General features: G+C 47.8%; 1 protein-coding gene across 4 annotated transcripts in view; it reads right to left on the bottom strand.

The window, feature by feature from the left end:
* Positions 1-15131: 15131 nt before the first annotated feature.
* The window catches only part of CRYBG2 (crystallin beta-gamma domain containing 2), a 29770-nt gene continuing 23312 nt past the window's right edge, over positions 15132-21589 (bottom strand). For 2 of the 4 annotated variants that reach the window (XM_072750677.1, XM_072750675.1), the window contains exons 17-22: positions 20910-21039; positions 19015-19154; positions 18547-18670; positions 16780-16938; positions 15430-15589; positions 15132-15327 (exon numbers count right to left, since the gene is read on the bottom strand). In XM_072750677.1, the coding sequence (XP_072606778.1) occupies positions 15239-15327; positions 15430-15589; positions 16780-16938; positions 18547-18670; positions 19015-19154; positions 20910-21039 (802 nt within the window). In that variant the 3' untranslated portion in view covers positions 15132-15238. The remainder of the gene's footprint in view (positions 15328-15429; positions 15590-16779; positions 16939-18546; positions 18671-19014; positions 19155-20909; positions 21040-21589) is intronic. The other 2 variants (XR_012000093.1, XM_072750676.1) reach the window with 2 other exon arrangements.

Here is a 21589-nt window from a genome sequence, read left to right as displayed (position 1 = left end):
CTGTCACCTTGTTTACATTCATTCTGCCCTTGAAGGGGTCTGCCTTGGGAGCTCTGCTGTCGTCTTCCTACCTCCTCCCTCCTCAGCAAGAATAGGGAAGGTGGATTGGCATTTACCCGGGCATCAGGATTTACCACATACCTCTCTCCTACCCAGAACCTGAGGCATAGCCTATGGTCCTGGAGCAGAGGACACTCAAACATCTAGTTCACGTGAGAGAGGTGGGATCCCTCTACCCTGGCAGGCCAGTTTATTAGTTTAAAAAAATATATTGGGAGAAGTCAAAGCCTTATTATAAAATAAGTATACAGGGCAGGGGTTTAGCACCGCCTGCAGCCCAGGGCATGACCCTGGAGACCCAGAATCGAGTCCTGTCAGGCTCCCCGCATGGTGCCTGCTTCTCCCTCTGCCTGTGTCTCTGCCTCTGTGTGTGTGTGTGTGTGTGTGTGTGTGTGTCTTTATGAATAAATAAATAAAATCTTAAAAAATAAATTAAGTATACATTTTCACATAGAAACTTGGAAGATGGGATGCCTGGGTGGCACAGCAGTTGAGCGTCTGCCTTTGGCTCAGGGTGTGATTTCGGGATCTGGAATCGAGTCCCACATCAGACTCCCTGCATGGAGCCTGCTTCTCCCTCTGCCTATATCTCTGCTTCTCTCTCTGTGTGTCTCTCATGAATAAATAAATAAAATCTTAAAAAAAAGAAACTTGGAAGATAATTATAGCTATCATTTATCAAGGATGTATTATGGGTCAGCATAACTTATCAAGTCTATAAATCTAGGATCTGTCACTTGTAACTGGCTGTTCCTGCTCTAGCTACTTCACTGAGCCTCAGTTTCCCTATCTATAAAATAGAGATACTAATAGAACCCACCTCATAGGATTCTTTTTTTTTTTAAGATTTATTTATTTGAGAGAGACAGAGTGTGTGAGAGAGAGCAGGAGGAAGGGGCAGAGGGAGAGGGACAAGCAGACTCCTTGTTCGGGGGGGAGCTTGATGTGAGGCACAGGGCTCCAGCCCAGGGCCCTGGGATCATGACCTGACTCCAAGGCAGACACTTACCGGTTCAGACACCCAGGTGCCCCTTACCTCATGGGATTATTGTGCAAGTTAAATCTCATGACATTGTCACATTATTGATTTTAAAAAGATGTTTTCCAGAAATAGAATTATGAAAACAAAACAAGAGTCTAAGCTCACCTCATAGTCACTTTTCTGACTTAGATTTCACTATTTCTCATCTTAGATGGTTCTGAAAATCTTTTCAAGATCTCTAGGCTCACATAAGACTTGAGTATTTGGAGGACATTGGAGGCTACTCTGTCTAGCTTCCAAGGATTCCTGCTGGACTTCTGGGGTGGGAGCCACTCAGCTTCTTTTTCATTCCATCCCAGGGTGGATGTTCCCTGTTTGACAACAGTAGACAGACCCTGGACTGGGAGGAGGGAGGTCCTCAACAAGTCTCTCTCTGAGCCTATTTGCCCACCTGTAAGATGAGGAAGTAGACCCCAGACCTGGCACCAGATGGTTCTGGAAGCTCTATTCTTGGGAATCGACAAAGTTTTCTTTGCTTTTAGGTAATTTCCTGAAAGACCCTTATCAATTACCAATTTAACCCCTTTGGGGTTAAAGAGTTTATTGGGTCCTAGGAGCTGAGGAAGGAAAGGTAAATAATAAAGGAGAGAGAAGTCCTCTAAGTCCATATATTCCTTTCAGAATAAAACCCTGGCCATCTCTCCCATCTTCCCCTCTTCCCACCTACATCAAGGCCACCTTGGGTCAAGCCCCATGATTTCTAGTTTAACCTGCCATTTAGGGCCTTAAGATTATGAATCTTGTCCTCTGCCCTTCTCAGTGTTCCAGAATCTATCACGCGCTCTCCTGCGTTCAGGACTCGATTTCCAGTGAGAACATCCACCTTTGCCTTTTCCCCCTGGGAAAATCCTTCTTAATCCTTCAAGAACTAGCTCAGGTGTCCCTCCCTCCATGAATACACCCACTTCTCCCAAGCAGAATTACACCCCACATTCTAATAGTCCTGCTGCCATTACAGCATTTTTTATTCAGTTTTGTGATTATTACAGCATGTCTCTCCCTCTTAGACTATGAACTCAATGAAGGGACCCTCACTCATTCATCTTGCTTGATACACACAGTAGATGTCAATAAATTGCCTGAAATCAGATAGATGGGTAGATGGGCAGATGGATGGATGGATGGAGGAAGGTTTACCTTAGAGTGCTCTGTGGTACTATTAGATCACAGCCCTCTCTCAGTGGGGATGAAAAATGCAAGGCAGACCATATTGTAATATGTGCTGCAACTCCCTCCCCTCCCTCCCAGGGCTTGGACCCTAGTGATATGTAGTTGAGGGCTCCTCCTGCTTCTCTTCTGAGCCTACACCTCCCCAATCCCACCCAGCAGGGGCCTCAAGACTCCTGCCCTGCCCCCTCCCTCTCCACTTCCTGGCTTTCTCTCACCAGTCTTGACTCAGATCTTTTTTCTTTCTTTCTCTTTAGCCAGGGATGGAGGCCCCTAAGTGCCCACTCAAGTTCTTCTAAAGCTTGCAACAGAAGGCTTAAAACCATAGAAGGGAAGTGAGACGTGTTTCCTGTATTACCTGGAATGCATATGAGGCACAAAATAGACTAAGGAAGAAAGAATGGATGAGGCTAGAGCTGGACTTGGGGCCAACCATTGGGTCCTCTAAGAGGGAGAAGGGCAGGGAATCAGGGACTTCTAGGGCAGCCAGAGGTTACATACATGGTTGTGGCTTCAGACAGATCTGTGTTCAAGTTCAAATGAGGCTGGCTCCACCATTTACTACCTTGGACAGGTCACTTAGTATTTAAGCCTCAGTTTTCTCATCAGCAAAATAGAGATAATTAGAAAACCTATTGCAGAGCCCCACTGAAAGAATAAAGCAAGATAAAGAATAGAGCACCATCTAAGCAGTTTTGTGATTTATCTCATCCTCCACACCTCACTATAACTTCATAGCCATCCCCAACGCAAATCCCTTCCACTAAGGTTTAGTCACCTGCTTGTCTCTCCACTAGCCTTCCTCCCACTCATCCTAGATTGATACTGTGAAAATTAATAAAAGCAAAACCTTATTAAAATGTGGTTGGGAGGACAGAAGGGGGAGCTCTCATGCCATCTCACTCAAGGCCAGTTAAGGAAGAATTGCCAATTACAGACCCTAACAGAAAAATTGTCAACAGGAAAGAATCATCAATTACAGGCCCCAACAGGAAGAGATGTACATTGTACCCCAGCAACTCAGCCAATGAGAAACTGTCATCACCTTGAACCCGTGCTTTTCTCCATTGGACTTTCGTTCAAAACACCTCCTCCCAATTTTCTCCTTCTCCATAAAATAATATTTCTCTCCTTTGTTTGTTGGACTAGCCTATGGTATTTGCTGTAGGTTGTTTGTTCTAAAGTGTAATTCTCTACTATGCCCAAAACAACCCATTTGTGTTGGCAAAATAACTGATAGTGTTATTTTTTTTAATGTTATTTATTTATTCAGGAGAGACACAGAGAGAAAGAGAGGCAGAGACACAGGCAGAGGGAGAAGCAGACTTCTCGCAGGGAGCCCCATGTGGGACTCCATCCTGGGTCTCCAGGGTCACGCCCTGGGCTGAAGGTGGCACTAAACCACTGAGCCACCCAAGCTGCCCAGTAGAGTTATTTTCAAGGTTAACATCACTTGGTGTCGGAAGTGGGATCCAGAGCTGACCTTATTCCCTACCTACTGCTCAACAACTCCAAGGCCAGTGAGCAAACAGGTGCCAGTACCGAGACCGATGAGTTTGAAGCTTTCTCACACTGGAGTTTGAAGGTAAGTCTCTGCTGGACTTTGAGCTCCACTCTCATTGTGTCTTGTGCTCTCCAGGCTTTATTCAGGATCTGTTTTAAGGATTTGTCCATTCCAAGAGTACTTGTCTGGCTTTGGGTTTGACCGCTTTTGGGAACTGGGCTATTTCTATTGGAACTATGCTATTTAGGAACTTTTCCCCTCTAGAAAAGCCTGTAAGAAATGGGATCCCAGTAATCAAAATGCTTTGAAAGCGTATCCCTCCTTTCTGGCACCCCAGCTGGTTTTGTGTTTAAAAATTGCAGTTCCTTTTCATGTGCATTTCTTTTTTTTAAGATTTTATTTATTAGAGATTTATTTATTAGATTTTATTTATTAGAGAGCGAGAGGCAGAGGAAGAAGCAGGCTCCATGCTGGGAGTCCGAAGTGGGACTGGATCCCAGGACTCCAGGGCCAAAGGCAGCACTAAACCGCTCAGCCACACGGGGCTGCCCTTCATGTGCATTTCTTTTTTTTTTTTTTTTTTTTTTTTTTTACATTTTTTAAAAGATTTTATTTATTTATTCATGAGACACATAGAGAGAGGCAGAGACATAGGCAGAGGGAGAAGCAGGCTTCCTGGGGAGACACTGATGTGGGATTCGATCCCAGGACCCCAGGATCACAACCTGAGCCGAAGGCAGATTTCATGTGCATTTCTAACAAAATGGATCACTTAACCAAAAGTAATTTAGAACACAAATGCTCATTATGGGGAACTTTAGATCACCCCAAACTTACTTTTCTCAGAATTGAACAGCCGTGGCTTTAAAATAGTCAAAATGGCATGGGATGCCTTTTTTGATATTTTAAAGATTCCAAATGCTATCAGGAATCTAAAATTGCCTCTCTGCAAAATACAATTTCTGGACTGAGGCAAACAAACAATTAAAGACAAAAGGGCTTATGAGGCCTCTCTTTTCCCTCTTCCATTTCCTTTGTTTCCAAACACACAATCCCTTAAAAGTTAAGTCTCCCGAGAATTCAAATAACCCCCAATGGAAAAAAAAAATCCCCAATGTCTTCTGCTCCCTGGTTGAAGGCCAAATTTTGAGCCATAGTGAAAGAATTTCTTATGAAACCAACTGAAGACAATCACAGGTTTGCTGAAGAATTAGTATCTATTAATACTTACCAACCTAGTTCTTCGGATTTATATCAGTTAGTTTGTTGGTGAGGACCAGGCCAAACTTTGGCTAAAATTTGCCTGATGGGAACATCATGAACAGGATTAAAAATAAATAAGCCCCTAACCTATGGCTAGAACGCTTGCTGAAAACCTCCACTGAGCAATTGTTAGAGCTTTTCCTAACCTGCTAATTGGAACAAAATTCAGGCTTGCACACAAAAATCTGATGAACCTGTTCATGACTGTCATAATCCATTTCAGACTGTTTCCAAAGAAAACTCTGGTCTTCTTTTAGATGTTGGATCCTCTCAGGGAGACTTTATTTATTTTTAAATAACTAATTTATTTATTTATTTGAGAGAGAGAGAGAGCACTAGGGGGAGGAGCAGAAATAGAGGGACAAGCGGACTCACACTGCCCAACACAGGGCTTAATCCCATGACCCTGAGACTAGGACCTGAGCCAAAATCAAGAATCAGACACTAAACTGATTGAGCCACCCATGTGGCTGTTAGGCCAAGATTTCTCTCTCTTTTTTTTTTAATAAGATTTTATTTATTTATTCATGAGAGATACACAGAGAGAGGCAGAGGCACAGGCAGAGGGAGAAACAGACTCCTCACAGGGAGCCCGATGCAGGACTCAATCCCAGGACCCCGGGATCACAACCTGAGCCAAAGGCAGATGCTCAACCACTGAGCCACCCAAGTGTCCTTCAGCCAAGATTTCTTGAGAGAAGTATCATACCAGAATTTCCTTCTCCCAAAAGGGGGAAATAATTCTAGAATTTGACAGTAGCAATCAAAATGGCGAAGCAGGTGAATTAAATGACCTTTTGACTGTTTTTACTTGCTCTATTTCTGATGGCACCATAGCTGAATCTGGGGACACTGATCATTAGTCCCTATTGGATCAGATATCACCCTTATTATGGGCAAAATCTTCAACTGATATTGGCAGGATCCATAGTACCTATCTCACCTGTTCCACTTGTCCAGAATACAATCTAGGGAAATCTGTTGGCCCTGCTCCCAGACACTTAAAATAGCCTAATGGACTAAAACTTTGAGTTTTGACAAATGGATTTCATATATCTTGCCCCGTTCCATCAATATAAATATGTTATAGTCATGGTTTATGTGCTTTCTCACTGAGTTGTAGCCTTCTCTCATAGACAGGCCAGTGACCCTTCTGTAGCTAAAATTTTGTTATCCCTACCTGGGGAACCCCTCTTGAACATCAGTGATTGGGGAACCCACTTTACTAGACTGCTTTGACAAGTCTGTGCTGTTTGGCCAGTTTTGCAACATTTTCATTGTGCATACCATCCTCAATCCTCAGATATGGCACTGTTAAAACTCAATTGGCAAAATTTGTAGAAACCTTCCAAATACCTTGGCCTGAAACATTGCTATTTTTGCTTCTAAATCTCAGATCCACCCCCTTGGGAACACATAGACTCTCACCCTTTAAGATAGTCATAGGAGGTCCAGTGCACTTGGCCCCTGCCTCCTTTGACCCACAGTTAATAAAAGGAGATGAACTTCAATATGGTAAAGGCATAACTGCTTCCATTAAAAATAACCATGCTGGTACTGGCAATGAAAACAGACATGTATATCAAAGGAACAGGGTAGAGAACCCAGAAATGGACTCTCAACTCTGTGGTTGACTAATCTTCAACAAAGCAGGAAAAAATATCCAGTGGAAGAAAAGACAGTCTCTTCAACAAATGGTGTTGGGAAAATTGGATAGCCACACATAGGAGAATGAAACTAGACCATTTTCTTACACCATACACACACACAAAAACCTCAAAATGGATGAAAGACTTAAATGTGAGACAGGAATCCATCAAAATCCTAGAGGAGAACACAGGGAGCAATCTCTTTGACCTCAGCCACAGCAACTTCTTGCTAGACATATCTCCAAAGGCAAGGGAAACAAAAGTAAAAATGAATTATTGAGACTTCATCAAGATGAAAAGCTTTTGCATGGCAAAGGAAACAGTCGACAAAACCAAAAGAGAAGCTATAGAATGGGAGAAGATATGCAAATGTATAATCAGACAAAGGGCTAGTATCTAAAATCTATAAAGAATTTATCAAACTCAACACCCAAAAAACAAATAACCCAGTCAAGAAATGGGCATGGACAGACATTTCTCCAAAGACGACATAGAAATGACCAACAGGTACATGAAAAAAATGTTCAACGTTACTTGGTATCAGGGAAATACAAATCAAAACCACAATGAGGTACCTACCACCTCATACCAGTCAGAATGGCTAGTCAGGAAACATTAGATGTTGTCGAGGATACAGAGAAAAGGGAACTCTCTTATGCTGCTGGTGGGAATGCAAACTGGTACAGCCACTCTGGAAAACAGTATGGAAGTGCCCGCAAAAGTTAAAAATATAGCTACTCTATGACCCAGCAATTGCACTACTAGATATTTACCCAAAAGACACAAACACAGTGATCTGAAGGGGCACCTGCACCCTAATGCTTATAGCAGCAATGTCCACGATAGCCAAGCTATGGAAAGAGCCCAGATGTCCATCGACAGATGAATTGATAAAGAAGATGTGTTATGTACATACAATGGAATATTACTCAGCCATAAAAAAAAAAAAAAAGAAATCGTAGGGAATCCCTGGGTGGCTCAGTGGTTTAGCATCTGCCTTCGGCCCAGGGCGTAATCCTGGAGTCCCAGGATTTGAGTCCCACTTCGGGCTCCCTGCATGGAGCCTGCTTTCTCTCTCTGCCTGTGTCTCTGGTTCTCTGTGTCTCTCATGAACAAATAAATAAAATCTTAAAAAAAAAAAAAAAAGAAATCTTACTGTTTGCAACAACATGAATGGAGCTAGAAGGAATTATGCTAAGCAAAATAAGTCAATCAGAGAAAGTCAATTATCATATGAGTTCAGTTATATGTGGAATTTAAGAAACAAAACAGAGGATCATAGGGGAAGGGAGGGAAAAATAAAATAAAATGAAATCAGAGAGAGAGACAAACCATAAAAGACCCTTAACTATGGGAAACAACCTGAGGGTTACTGGAGGGGAGGCAGGTGAAGGGATGGGGTAACTAGGCGACAGGAATTAAGGAGGGCATGTGATGTAATGAGCACTGGATGTTGTATGCAACTGATGAATCACTAAACTCTACATCTGAAGCTAATAATACACTATATGTTAATTAATTGAATTTAAAATAAATTAAAATGTAAAAATAACCATGCTAGGGTGCCTGGGTGGCTCAGTCATTTAAGTGTCCAACTTGATTTGGGCTCAGGTCATGATTTCAGGGTTGTGAGATTGAGCCCCAGGTCAGGCTCCCTGCTGGGCATGGAGCCTGTTTAAGATTCTCTCTCTTGGGGCACCTGGGTGGCTCAGTTGGTTAAGTGTCTGCCTTCAGCTTAGGTCAGGATCCCAGCCCCTCATTGGGCTCCCTGCTCAGCAGGGAGTCTGCTTCTCTGTCCCTCTGTCCCTCTCCCTGCTTGTGCATGTGCTCTCTCTCTCTCTCAAATAAAATCTTTAAAGAAAAAAAAGATTCTTTATCTCCCTCTCCCTGTGACCCTTCCCCCTCTCCCACCCTCTCTAAACAAACAAACAAAAATAACCATGCTTTGGTAGAGCAATGGTTTTATCTTGCACTCTTGGGAGACAAAGGCCTTAAACACCACAGCTTGCACCTGGAGATTTTGTTTATTGGAAGAGAGACCTCCAGAAAGGCTTTTCAACCTCGCTGGAAAGTCCCCTCTCTGGTGCTGCCAAACTCCAAGGACTAGAATCCTGTCCTGGAGTCATATGACACATTATCAGGAAAGCACCAAACCCTGATTGGACCTGCACACCACCTGGTGACTTCCCGGAATTGGAGCAGACAGACAGCATTCCTGAGATATCCAGAGCAGGCCTGTTAGAAGGTTCAGGATTCACAGAAGTCTCTCTTTTTCACGTAGACTATTAACTGACTCTGAATTCTTATCCAAATGCACATTTTCTTACAACTTTACAGGCTATTACTGATAATACATTTTGTAACAAGTTCTTTTGAGATAATATTGTTTTAAAAACATATTTGAAGTTGGGAACCCTGGGTGGCTCAGCGGTTTAGTGCCTGCCTTCTGCCCGGGGCCTGATCCTGGAGGCCCAGGATCGAGTCTACGTCGGGCTCCCTGCATGGAGCCTGCTTCTCCCTCTGCCTGTGTCTCTGCCTCTCTTGCTCTCTCTGTGTGTCTCTCATGAATAAGTAAATAAAATCTTAAAAAAATAAAAATAAAAGCATATTTGAAGTTTTGCAAAAACTTCACCAACTATTGCTTCGTTTTCATACTTGCACTATATCTTCAAAAATGCACTCAATTCTTTCAATAGGCTTTTGCAGTAGCCACTGTTCTGCTTTAATGGCTGAGTTAAGCAGGCACTTCCAGGAGGCACGCGTGACTTGGGGTTTGCCCCCACAGGGAGGACTTTTATCCCCCATGTTGGAATAAGTGCCAGTATTTTCAGTTGGCTACTTTCAGAGCTAAGGTCCTGGTTTGGAACCACAATTATATATTTGGAATTGTGGTATTAGGGACGCCTGGGTGGCTCAGTGATGTAGCATCTGCCTTCAGCCCAGGACATGATTCTGGGGTCCTAGGATCGGGTCCCACATCGGGCTCCCTGCAAGGAGCCTGCTTCTCCCTCTGCCTATGTCTCTGCCTCTCTCTGTCTCTCATGAATTAATAAAATCTTAAAAAAAAAAAGGGGGGGGGGGAATTGTATTACTTTTGGCTCTGTACTTGTTGCCTGCCAAAACTTTCCAAAATGACGTACCCAACAAGGAGATATCTCCAATACTATGTTCTTGATAAATGTGAACTATAGGTGGGAAGTGCCTGAGAGTTCTGCTTCCCTTCCTTCTTACTCGAATGTGAATTTCCAACCTGTACAATTTCCCAGATGTGGAAATGACACTCAGGGAAGGCCCTTCCTGGCAGTGAAGGACAAAAAGCCACTGAATTGGGAAAACTGGACTCTTGATCAGGGATGCTTGTAGAGAAAGATCTTGATCAAAAGGAGGGACACCTGGGTGGCTCAGTGGTCGAGCGTCTTCAGCTTTGGGCATGAGCCTGGAGTCCAGGAATCGAGTCCCACATCCGGTTCCCCATGGGGAGCCTCCTCCTCCTCCCTCTGCCTGTGTCTCTCCCTCTCTCTGTGTGTCTCTCACGAATAAATAAAAATCTAAAAAGAGAGAGAGGGCAGCCCGGGTGGCTCAGCGGTTTGGCGCCGCCTTCAGCCCGGGGTGTGATCCTGGAGTCCTGGGATCGAGTCCCACATCAGGCTTCCTGCATGGAGCCTGCTTCTCCCTCTGTCTGTGTCTCTGCCTCCCTCTCTCTCTCTCTGTCTCTCATGAATAAATAAATAATATAAAAAAATAGAAGGAAATGTGGAAAGAAAAGGAAACCTCACTACAATGGAGTTGAGAGGTCAGAAGCGGGGTAGGGGGCCCTTATGCCCTTATGCCATACCACCCAACCTCAATTACAGAAAGAATGATCAGTTACAGGCCCTAACAGGAAAAGCTGTCCATGGCCACTCCTGCAAGTAGTGGGCTACCCCAGCAGCTCAGCCCGTGAAAAGTCATCAGCACCCTGCACTTGGCTTCTCTCCTTTAGACTTTTGTTCAAAACAACTCCCCATTTCCTCCTTTTTCTCCCTTAAATAAGGTTTCTCAGGACACCAGGTTGCTCAGTGGTTTGGTGCCTGCCTTCAGCCCAGGGCCTGATCCTGGAGTCCTGGGATCAAGTCCTGCATCGGGTTCCCTGCGTGGAGCCTGCTTCTCCCTCTGCCTGTGTCTCTGCCTCTCTCTCTGTCTCTCATGAATGAATGAATGAATGAATGAATGAATGAATGAATAAATAAATAAATAAATAAATAAATAAATAAATAGGTTTCTCTCCTCTGTTGGTCTAGACTCAGGTTTTCAGTGCAGCTTGTTTGTTCTGAATTGCAATTCTCTGCTATTCCCCAATAAAGCTTTTTGCTGATCAAGTAACTGTTTCATTTTTTTTTAAGATTTTATTTATTTATTCATGAGAGACACAGGGAGAGATAGAGAGGCAGAGACACAGGCAGAGGGAGAAGCAGGCTCCACGCAGGGAGCCCGGTGTGGGACTTGATCCCAGGACTCCAGGATCATGCCCTGGGCCAAAGGCAGGTGCTAAACCGCTGAGCCACCCAGGGATCCCTAACTGTTTCATTTTTAAGGTCAACCATACAAACAACCCATCTGCTATTTTCTGTATCCAAATCACAAAATTCTAGGCCTTAAAATAATAATCCACTTCAGTCTTCTCACTTGAAAGGTGAAACCTGAGGCCCGGAGGGAATGGGCTCATCTAGAAGTCAGGTCCCTGGATTCCTAAAGCCATGCTTTGATTTCACAGAAATTCATTAATCCTAAATTTTCATGTTCCTGAAGCCTTCATTCTGACCCTGTGGAGCCATCTACAACCTTACCTTGAAACCTAAGCCTATCCCAGCCTTGTCTTCAGCTCCTATCCCCTGTTCCAATCTTCTTAATTATATTGTATTTAACGCTCTGGCAGCTCTTTCATTAAAGACTCAGAGAGGGGGGATGCCTGGGTGGTTCAGTGACTGAGTGTCTATCTTTGGTTCAGGATGTGATCCTGGGGTCCTGGGATCGAGTTCCCTGCAGGGAGCCTGCTTCTCCCTCTCCCTTTGTCTCTGCCTCTCTCTGTGTTTCTCTCATGAATATATAAATAAAAATCTTAAAAAAAAAAAAAAAAAAGACTCAAAGAGGGACAGTTTCTAGGCCAGGTCCAGGGCTGACAGGGGATTAGGCCAACATTCATTCCCCACTCTGCATGATTCCAAGCCCAGGGCTCTACTCCCTTGGTTTACCCACCTCCCATCCCGACCTTTGCCTCAGTCCCTATCCAGAACCTACCATCTATGGAGGGCCTTAGAACTTAGGACCTGGTGTCCTCAATCATGAGGTCTGTGGAAAGAAAGCAGCACCCCACCCCATACCCATAGGCCCTCCTTCTTCCTGCTTCTACCCCGCCTCCTCTGATGCCTCTCGGTTCAAAAGCACCCAAGCCAAGAGGCCTGCAGACAACTCTGCACTCATCTCTAAAAGCTATCAAGACAGCTACCAAGATTCTCCAAAGATGAAGGGCTTCCTCTTCCTCCTACTTACCATCAGTCTCCTGGTTATGATTCAGGTAAGAATAGTCCCTCGGAGCCCCTGACACCACCACCCAGGACTCCCTAGACCTGCCTGGCATGGGAGTGGGTAAATGCAGGCTCCTGGGTATTCAGCCTTCTTTCATGGGAGCAGACGGTCCAGTAGGGGAACTAGCGACTCAGGGGGGCTGGTCCTAGCATTCCAGCCCTTCTGACTGGGGTCGGACCACTTGAGGTCTGCCTCTGACCAGAATCCTGTAACTGAGGCTGGGGAACATTACAGGATACCAGGCACACAGGAGGGTATTGTGGAATAGGAATTTCGAGACTTGGGGAGACAGCTTGGAGGGAGGGTGGCATCAATCCCCAGGAAAGCTAGAGAAGTGGCCCTGTTGGGAAGGGGCCAGGATATGTTCAAGTGGAGCCAGGCCTGGTCCTGGAGATAGCAGGAAACCACTCCAGGGAGAAAAGCCTGTGTGTTTGGGAATGCAAAGAAAGAAATCTCCCACTCCAGAAACAGCTAGTTTCAAATTCAACTGCAATTCTAGAAGGCAGCTTTGGCAGCATCCCATGTGTCCTAAGGGTGCTCGTCTGCATAGGAGACCAGAGCCATCAAGTTCTAGATCAAGAACAGCTTGATCAAGTATCAAGAACAGCTTGATCACCATCAAAAACAGCTTAATCTCCATCAGGAGCAGCTTTAGTTGTAGCCTAGTCAAGCATTGAGAACAGTTTGATCACCATCTGGCGATTTCCTTGGGCAAGAGGTCACACTCTCCCCACCTCCTCACCCACCCGCACTTTGCCAGGTGCCTTGTCTCACACAGTCTCAAGACTGTGATGGGCTCATTCAGAAGATGAGGAAGCAGGCTCAGAGAGGCTAAGCTCCCAGCCCAGCTAGTCAGGTCAAGGGCTGAGCCACAGGTTCCTGTCTCTCACATACTGGAGGAGCTGGTGGCTTGGCGGAGGTGAGACAGTTTCCATGGGACGTGGTGGAGGGGCCACTTTTGACCCTGCCTGTATCAAGAGAGGAAGGTCTTGTCCCCACAGGACCTTGTGGCAGAAGTCGTGGTCATGGTGGACCGAGAACTACTGTATCAGGGTAGGGGGCCTAGGTCTCTAAATAACATGAGCTTCAAAAGCCCCTGAGCTTGCCCCGCTTCTTCTTTTGTAGATACAAACTGGAGTCCTGGGGAACAGTACCACTCCTCGAGTGACCACCAAGAAAGCCAAGAGTGCGACCCCAGCACTCAGCAGCCTGGGCGGTGGCAGTGTCCTTCTCTTCTTGGCCAACACCCTCATCCAGCTCTTCTACCTCAGCTGAGGTGACATGCCTCAGCCCTAGCCCTGTGCCCCCTGAGATAGCTGCCACCATCGCTAGCGAGAGAAGCTCCCCCCACCCACCACGACAGGTCCAGGAGGGGTGGATGCCAGAGATCACCAGGTTGTTGGAATTAAACGGTAGTGCCTTGGAGGCAATGACCGACACAGGGAGGTACTGATATGGAGGGGCAAGCACCACCCAGCTGGGGGTCAATAAACATGTCCTGTACTCGGTAGGGTGCTGTGTGTGGTCACTGGGCTCCAAGGATCTTCTCGTGCCCCCAGCAGCAGGAGAGGCAGCAGAGAGCTCCTACCCCCAAAGGCCCAGGGTGGAAGCCTGTACTCTCAGGATCACCTTGCAGGGACATGGCCCAGAATCTGCCATCCTCTTTAGTTGCACTTGCTTCACCCATCCCTGGGTGTTGGGAATGATGGTCCCAGAGGACTCCCCCCATCCTGCCCCTGGACATCCCTACTTGGTGAGGCTCAGAGAGTCCCTCACCCTAGTACCTGGGTATCTTCAGAATGGTAGATTCAAAGAAACATCCCCCACCAATCTCTTGGGGTCTCAGCCCCACAGGCACCCTCCTGTCCTCACCGGGCACTGGAGACTGGTCCACAGGGGTGCTGAGAAGGATGAAGAGGAGGCCATCTCCCCATTCCCCACCTACCCCAGGCTGGGAAGGTGGGAAGGACACACAACTGCTCTAACCACCACTTCTATCCTCCTGGGTCTGCAGTGGTGGTATTGGGAGGTGCAAGGAGGGAAGGGAGCTCCAGAGAAGCCCCCAAGGGCCTTGAACTCCTCTGCGTCTTCCTAGAGGACCTTGTGGGGGGTGGCTGAGAAGTGCCTGCTAGACTGGGATGGAGGGAGCTGTTCCTCTTCTAGGTTCCGCCTTCTCTAGGCTGGGCTTAAGAACCCAGACCCCCTGTTTAGGCTTCTTTGACAGAGATGCCAAACCTTCAGGTCTTGAGACCAGAGTTGGAGGAAATGAAGAGGAATGCTGGTGGACAAGGTCCTTTGGGGAGTGTCTCCCATTCACCTCTCCTGCCTGGTCTACCACGACCCCATCACACTGAACTTCCAGGTCTTCACCCCTCGGGTTACCTGCCTCACTAGAACACTTTTCCTCTGCCACCATCTAGCCTGATCAACCCCTTCCGGTCCTCCACATCTCAGCCGAGCATCTCTTCCTCCAAGCTGCCTGCCGGCCCTGTGCCCCCTAAGTGGTTCAGGTTCCTCCTCTGTGTATCCCTCTGCTTCCATGCTTATCCTGTCACTGAACACATCACCCTACCCATTGGAATCCTCTACTAGACCATGAGTTGTCTGAGGGCAGGTACCAAGGGGCTTGGCTCATGTCTGTGCCACACAGCTCAGGGCCAGACCTGGCTCAGAGCAGGCTCTTGTCACTTGGGTGACAGCATTGAGAGAACATACTCACCCTTAGTCTGGGCCCAGGGCCCCCTCTGGTGGCCGAGGGAGGCCTTACATCTGAACCCCAGAACCAGAGCTGAGAGGGAAGAAGTAGGGTGAGTATAGGGCAAAGAAGGCAGGGGAACAGATAGATCCTCACCCCAGCCCCAAATATCAAGGTGCACAAAGATGAGGATGCCTGGGAGCATATTAGAAAACATCTTATGTTACAACAAGAAAAACCTATAAAAACATTTCATCCCAGGGAAAGCCTCCAGGGCTGGGGAGCAGGGGTGGTCAGAGCACATGGACAGTCCAGACCTGGGACGCCCGGTCCTTGGCCGGCTCCCACAGCACCACGTGATCCCGGTCATAGCCCCGGCCACCTGGGGGAAGAGGGGAGAGATGGGGAGACAGTCAGAGATTGCCGAGGACTCCAGTGCCAACAGACCCCTCAGGTGCCTCTTCCCACACACAGGCCCCCTTACCCTTCACATCTAGGATCCGGCCTTCGAACATCTGGCTGCAGATATGGCCCGATTCACTGATGCTCCACGTCTGACGGGGCAGGCGGCTCTCGGCCCACAGCACAGCCTTGGAGCCTGGGCTGGGGGGCCCAATCACCTGCAGGCTCATGGTAGGGGCTGCCTGAGGCCCCAGGAGGTCATCAGGCACAGTTACTTCCCACAGGGACTCCTCTGCGCCCGATACCCTTAACACACACCCAGCTCTTCGAATCCTGGCTCTCATGGACTGTGACCCTCGGCAAATCTCTTAATCCTTCTGAGCACCAGGTTCCCTGGGAATGGGAATCCCTGAGTATTGGCAGCTGCAAGCATTCAATGTGAAATATCATAAAAGGTCTGGAAAAGGAGCTCCTCCAGGAAGCCTTTCACGGTTGACTCCCAAAGCACAAGACTTGGAATCAGACAAGCTTTCACATACTAATTGCCTGTGTGACTTCCAGCCTGTTACTTAACTTCTCTGTGCTCTAGTTTCCCCACCTATGAAACAGAGTAAAATAACACCTGCCCCCACAGCGTCCTCTGAGGATCACATGAGGCATTCGTGTCAAGGGCTTAACACAGCATCTGCCACAGAGCCAAGTTCTCTCTCATTTCAAGTAAACGATGGAAACTCCTTCAGTGGCCTACAAAAACCCACATCCCCATAACCTCTCTGACTTCCTCTCTTGCTTCTTCCCTCCCTCCCTTCACTCCGGCTAGTCACCTCAGGGCCTTTCTACTTGCTGTTCCCTCTGCCTGGAGCACGCTTCCCGCAGACACCCACCTGGTTGCCTCTTTCAAATACCACCTTCTTAGGAAGTCCCCCCCGCCCCGTCAGAGCTACTGATATTCCCTACTCCCCTTTCATTTATTTTTCCCCCCATGCACTTCTCTTCACCTAATGTACTGAGATATTTTACTCATTTAAACGGTTTCTGTCTCTCCCCACTACAATGGAAACTTCAGGAGGGCAGGAGTCATTTCTGTCTTCCCACTGCTGTCTTCCTGGCTCCTAGAACAAGGCCTAGCCCATGGCAGGTGTGCAGGAAATGTGTGTGGAGTGAATTCTATCATGATTAATAAGATCCAAGTTCTGGCCCAGGATAGCAGAGCTGGGAGTTCCCTTAGAAGTATCTGGTTCAATGCTCTCGTTTTGCAGCTGGGGAACTGAGGCCCAGAGCAGAGCCCAGACTGCCCAGGGTGTGAGCTGGCAGTCTCCACCTCCCCAGGGTCCTGGTACTCTGGCTGGAGGGCAGGGCCTGCTCCTGACTCTCAGTGAGCCTCGGGGTACCTGAGGCTCTGGTGTCCCTGGCCCAGCCCCTCAGCCAGTACCTGGTTCTTTAGCAGCCCATCCTCGTAGTACCAGATGCAGCTGCCTCCGGCTTGGGGCTCGGACACCACCACACGGCCCGCCTTCATGTCCTCCACGTGGTCTGGCACCGCCAGGAAGCCCCTCAGTGCAGCATTCCAGAGGCGGAAATAAACCCGGCGCTGGTGAGTAGGGGGAGCTGAGAGTGAGGGGTCCCCGGGTAGGGATGCTCCCACCAGGGCACCTGACACCCTCAGCTCTGACCCCCCGAGTATCCCCAGCCCACAAGCCCTGCTTCCATGGCCCTGCTTCTAAGTCCCTTCTTTTTCACACATGTGTCAGGGGGCCACTCATGGTGCACACCCACGGCCACCCAGCACCATGACCACTGAAACCCACAGCCCCGTGCACAGGGACACGCTGGCAGAGACGCTCATAGTCCACATGGTCGTGCAGAAGTTTGCAGCAGACACAAACACACAGACACAGGTGGCCATGCAAACACACGTCTTAACCGATGCACGGGTCCCCCTTGCCTATTCCACACTCCATGTTTGCTAATGGGATGGATGTGTGTAGAAACACAGATGTGCACACTCATGACCATACTGGAAAAGTAGACACCCAGTTGTCACACATCAGACCAGGCTCTGCCACCAATCTTGAGTCGTGGTGATGGTAATCGCAGTCAGAAGAACCACAGCTAACATGTGTTGAGTGTTTACCCACTCAAGTACCGTTCTAAGGGCTTTACAAATATTTATCTTCAAATCCTCAAGACAACTCCATCATATGTGTCATCCCCATTATATTTTGTTTTTTAAAAGACTTTATTTGGGGTTTTTTTTGGTAAGTAATCTCTACACCTAACGTGGGGCTTGAACTTATGACCCTGAGATCAAGAGTTGCACACTCTTGCAGCCAGCCAGGTGGCCCCTATGTTATCCCCATCTTAAAGATGAGGAAACAGGGGCCCGTGGAGGGACAGTACTTGCCCATGATTGCAGAGCAAAGCCTTGTCCACTTTGGTGGACCTTTATTTCTGCATCTGTAAATATGAGAGGTGGAGATAACCTCCAAGGTTTCTTCTAGCAACAATGTCCTAAGACTCTGAATCTTGGGAGCATAAATATCCTCATCCAAGGATACACGGTCTCAACAGTGTTACAAAAACAGGCAAGTGTGGTCATACAACACCTCCCACACCTCCCACACAACCACATGTCACCTCCAGAGCACAGACACGTAGATACAAATGACATCATGGCCACAGAAATACGATCAGAGGACATGTGTGTGTCCATACACACATGCATGCGTGTGCCCCCCCCCCCGCCCCCAGCCATGCCTCTGCATCAATGCACATGTACATGAATCAGAAACAGGTCCAGACGTGCACTCACAGACCTGGAAAAACCCAAGTATGGCTCTAGTGTTTCCCAGAATGAGCCTATGTATTACTCCTAGCCTCATATGACATGATTTTTAGTCCTAAGTGGATAAACATTATCGCTAAAAATGTAATGTTAACATATTTATTATAATGTCAACTAAAGAAAATCATACACATCAAACCCATGATTTTTTGGATAATAATCCTTAGGATAAGGATAAAGTGAATTTTAAAAATGAGTTGGTTTAGAGAAAAATGTTGAGTAGATAATGGTTCAAGAGGAATGACAGTGTGGCAAAATTATGACAAAGGCACACAAACATTGAGCTTGGGAAACATGGGGAACGCATGGCCAGACAGATCGGCATGGACACACACAATCTGATGCATTACTCACCTGCTTGATGGGGTAGAGGGATCCCACCCTCTGTGTCCCACTGTATGTCAGCCAGTTGGTGATCTCACAGCTGCCCACCAGCCACTGGCGGCCCCGGAAGTCACTGTGCTCACACAGCACCCAGCTGGGCCCAGCAGGTGCCAGAGATGCAGAGAGGAAGACAGACAGACGGGGAAGAAGAGGCAAGGATGTCAGAACATTCTCCACCTCCTTTGCTTTTATTCTGAGACGCTTCTGCCCGGTGTCAGGGTCCCGAGGCAGGAGAGGGAGGCTGGGAAGTACATTTGGGGTTTGCAGGGCAGAGGAGGGTCCTGGAGGATCCATGCTGAGGTCCAAGACATTCCTCAGCCTGCACCTCTCCCTCCCTCCTGACTGGGGGCACAGGTAATGGAAGGGAAGTGGGAAGGAGCAAGAGGCCAGGGCTGGCCCTGGCTCCCTAGCAGCACCCCCCACCACCACCACACTCACACGCCCCCCTTGATCCGCAGGGACAGCACGTGGTTGTTGAAGCCCTCGGCTTGCAGGCTGCGCACCTCTCTGTCCAGCTCGATCTCCTTACCCTCAAAGCACTCCAGTCCATACAGAAAAATGGAAGGCTCTGAAAAGTGCTGGGGCAGGGGGCACGGAGAAGGGGTGAGGTTGAGAGAGCCCTGGCCCCAGTCCCAAACCTGGCCCCAAATTCCAGATACTCCAATTCTGGATCAGTATCTTCCCTCCCTCCTAAGCTTTGCCCTGCAGGGCTCTGGACAATGGCAGCTGGGTGTCCCCCCTGATTCTCAGACTGAGCCCCCAATGCTACCTCAAACCTCCCCTCAGTGCCAATAAATGGTACTTCTAAGAATAGTAATGATAATATGGGTAATTATAGCGGTTGTCAGATATTCAGGGCTTACCACATGCCAGATACTGCGTTAGTGCTTTACCTGATCTCATAACTTCTCAACAAACCTATAAGGTAGGTGCTATTATTATCATCCCTGCTTAACAGAACAGAAACTGAGTCTGGAGAAGATTAACCACTTGCTCAAGTCTCTAGAGCTGGGCTTCAGAAGCAGATGTGCGTGCCTTCACAGCCTAAGATGTAGCTGTAAAGCCTGGGCTCAGCAGTTGGGCCGCCTAAGGAGAGCTCAGCTCTGCCTGTTACAGCCTTTGTGGCCTGGAGCAAGTCACATCACCTCTCTGTGCCTCAGTTTCACATCTGGAAAAGGGAGGTGATGGTGGTAACAAACCTCATAGGGTCTCGGTGGGGATTAGATGCCTTAGCACATGGGAAGTCTTTTATTTATTTATGTTTATTTATTTTTTAAAAAAGATTTTATTTATTTATTCATGAGAGACACAGAGAGAGAGGGAGAGAGAGGCAGGGACACAGGCAGAGGGAGAAGCAGGCTCCATGCAGGGAACCCAACGTAGGACTGGATCCCAGGTCTCCAGGATCATGCCCTGGGCCGAAGGTGGCACTAAACCGCTGAGCCACCTGGGCTGCCCAACATGGGAAGTCTTTTATTTATTTATTTATTTATTTATTTATTTATTTATTTATTTATTAAGGTTTTATTTATTTATTCATAGACACAGAGAGAGAGGCAGAGACACAGGCAGAGGGAGAAGGAGAAGCAGGCTCCATGCAGGGAGCCTGACGTGGGACTCGATCCCCAGGCTCCAGGATCACACGCCAGGCTGCAGGCGACGCCAAACTGCTGTGCCACCAGGGCTGCCCTGGGAAGTCTTTTAAACACTGCCTGGAGCCTGGTACATGCTCGGTGGACAGCTGTCTGCTGTGCTGCCATGGCTGGCCCACCCAGTCCTACAGCCTCTGGTTCCTTAATATGGCCTGGGCCACTTCCCTCCATCTCCTCCCTAGTCTAGGACACCATCATTTATTCTGGCTTTCTGTAGCAGTAGACCTATTGCCTTGTCCCTACCCATCTGGCCTCCACCCACAGCGGAGCTGGCTCTCTGTTCTGCTCCTTCCTGCACAGAACCCGCATGTCAGAAGTCTGGCGCCTGCCCCCAGTCCACCCGAGTGCTAGTCTCTACTGTCCCCGTACCACCTCTATATCGGGACACACCACTCTGCAATGTAATCTTTATGTCAGTGTGGTCATGGGTTCCTTGAAGGCAGGGCCATGTCTGATTTATTTCAGTGTCCCCAAGACATGACACGGTGGCCACTCAATACAACTCTAGTAAGTGGAACTGGCTTTGAAGCCTCCGGGTCAGGGCAACCAGAGTGGTTCTGAAGAAGCCTGACTTCAAGCTCCAGCAGCCTAGCCAACAGTGAGAAGAGGCTCGGTACCTGGCATTCCCCCAGCAGTACACCCTACCTCAGGGGTTGTCTGGAACTGAACAAGGTTACTCACCAGGGGTACCTTCTGGAGAGAGCCCAGGACTGTGGAAGATAGGCAGCCCATGGCTGTAAGAGTGGGGAACTCGCCCTCAGAGAGAATGTACTGGTCACCCTCAAAGTTCTTCTCACCAAACAGGATCCAGCTGGGGAAGGGGAAGAGTAGGGGGATGTGAGTAGGGATCTGAGTTTGTCCCATCCTGTGCTTGGCCCCTCAGGCCCTCTGAGATACAGCAGAGTGGATGCAGATTTGACTGTGACCCACTCCCCCACCAAGTCCACGGGAGGTCAAGGATGAATAGGCCCTGCAGCAAGAGATTGAGGTCGAGATTTCAGAAATGATTGGATGATATCCTACTGCCCCTATGGAGAGAAACTGGGCAATACTGAGCAAAAAAACCCCACGCACAACCACTCAGCAATCCCATTTCTCGGAATCTCAAAATCTCCTTCAAAAACATGAAATGACACCTGCACAAAGCTCTTCATACAGCAGCACTGTTTGCAGCAGCAGAGTGGAAGCAGCCCAAAAGTCCATCAGCAGGACACAGCTGATTAAACTAAGGATGTAGGGTATAATAATACAGCAGTAAAAAGGGAGGAGGAAGAGGTCTTAAGGGGAAATAAAGTGATCTCCAAACTGCTAAGGAAAAACAAACAAGGGGGAAACAGTATTTATAGAATGCTTTCCTTTTG

Source organism: Vulpes vulpes, chromosome 2 (genome assembly GCF_048418805.1).
Source record: "Vulpes vulpes isolate BD-2025 chromosome 2, VulVul3, whole genome shotgun sequence".
NCBI classification, from domain to species: domain Eukaryota; kingdom Metazoa; phylum Chordata; class Mammalia; order Carnivora; family Canidae; genus Vulpes; species Vulpes vulpes.
Note: the sequence above shows the minus strand (reverse complement) of the source record. Positions and strands in the feature narration are given on the sequence as shown.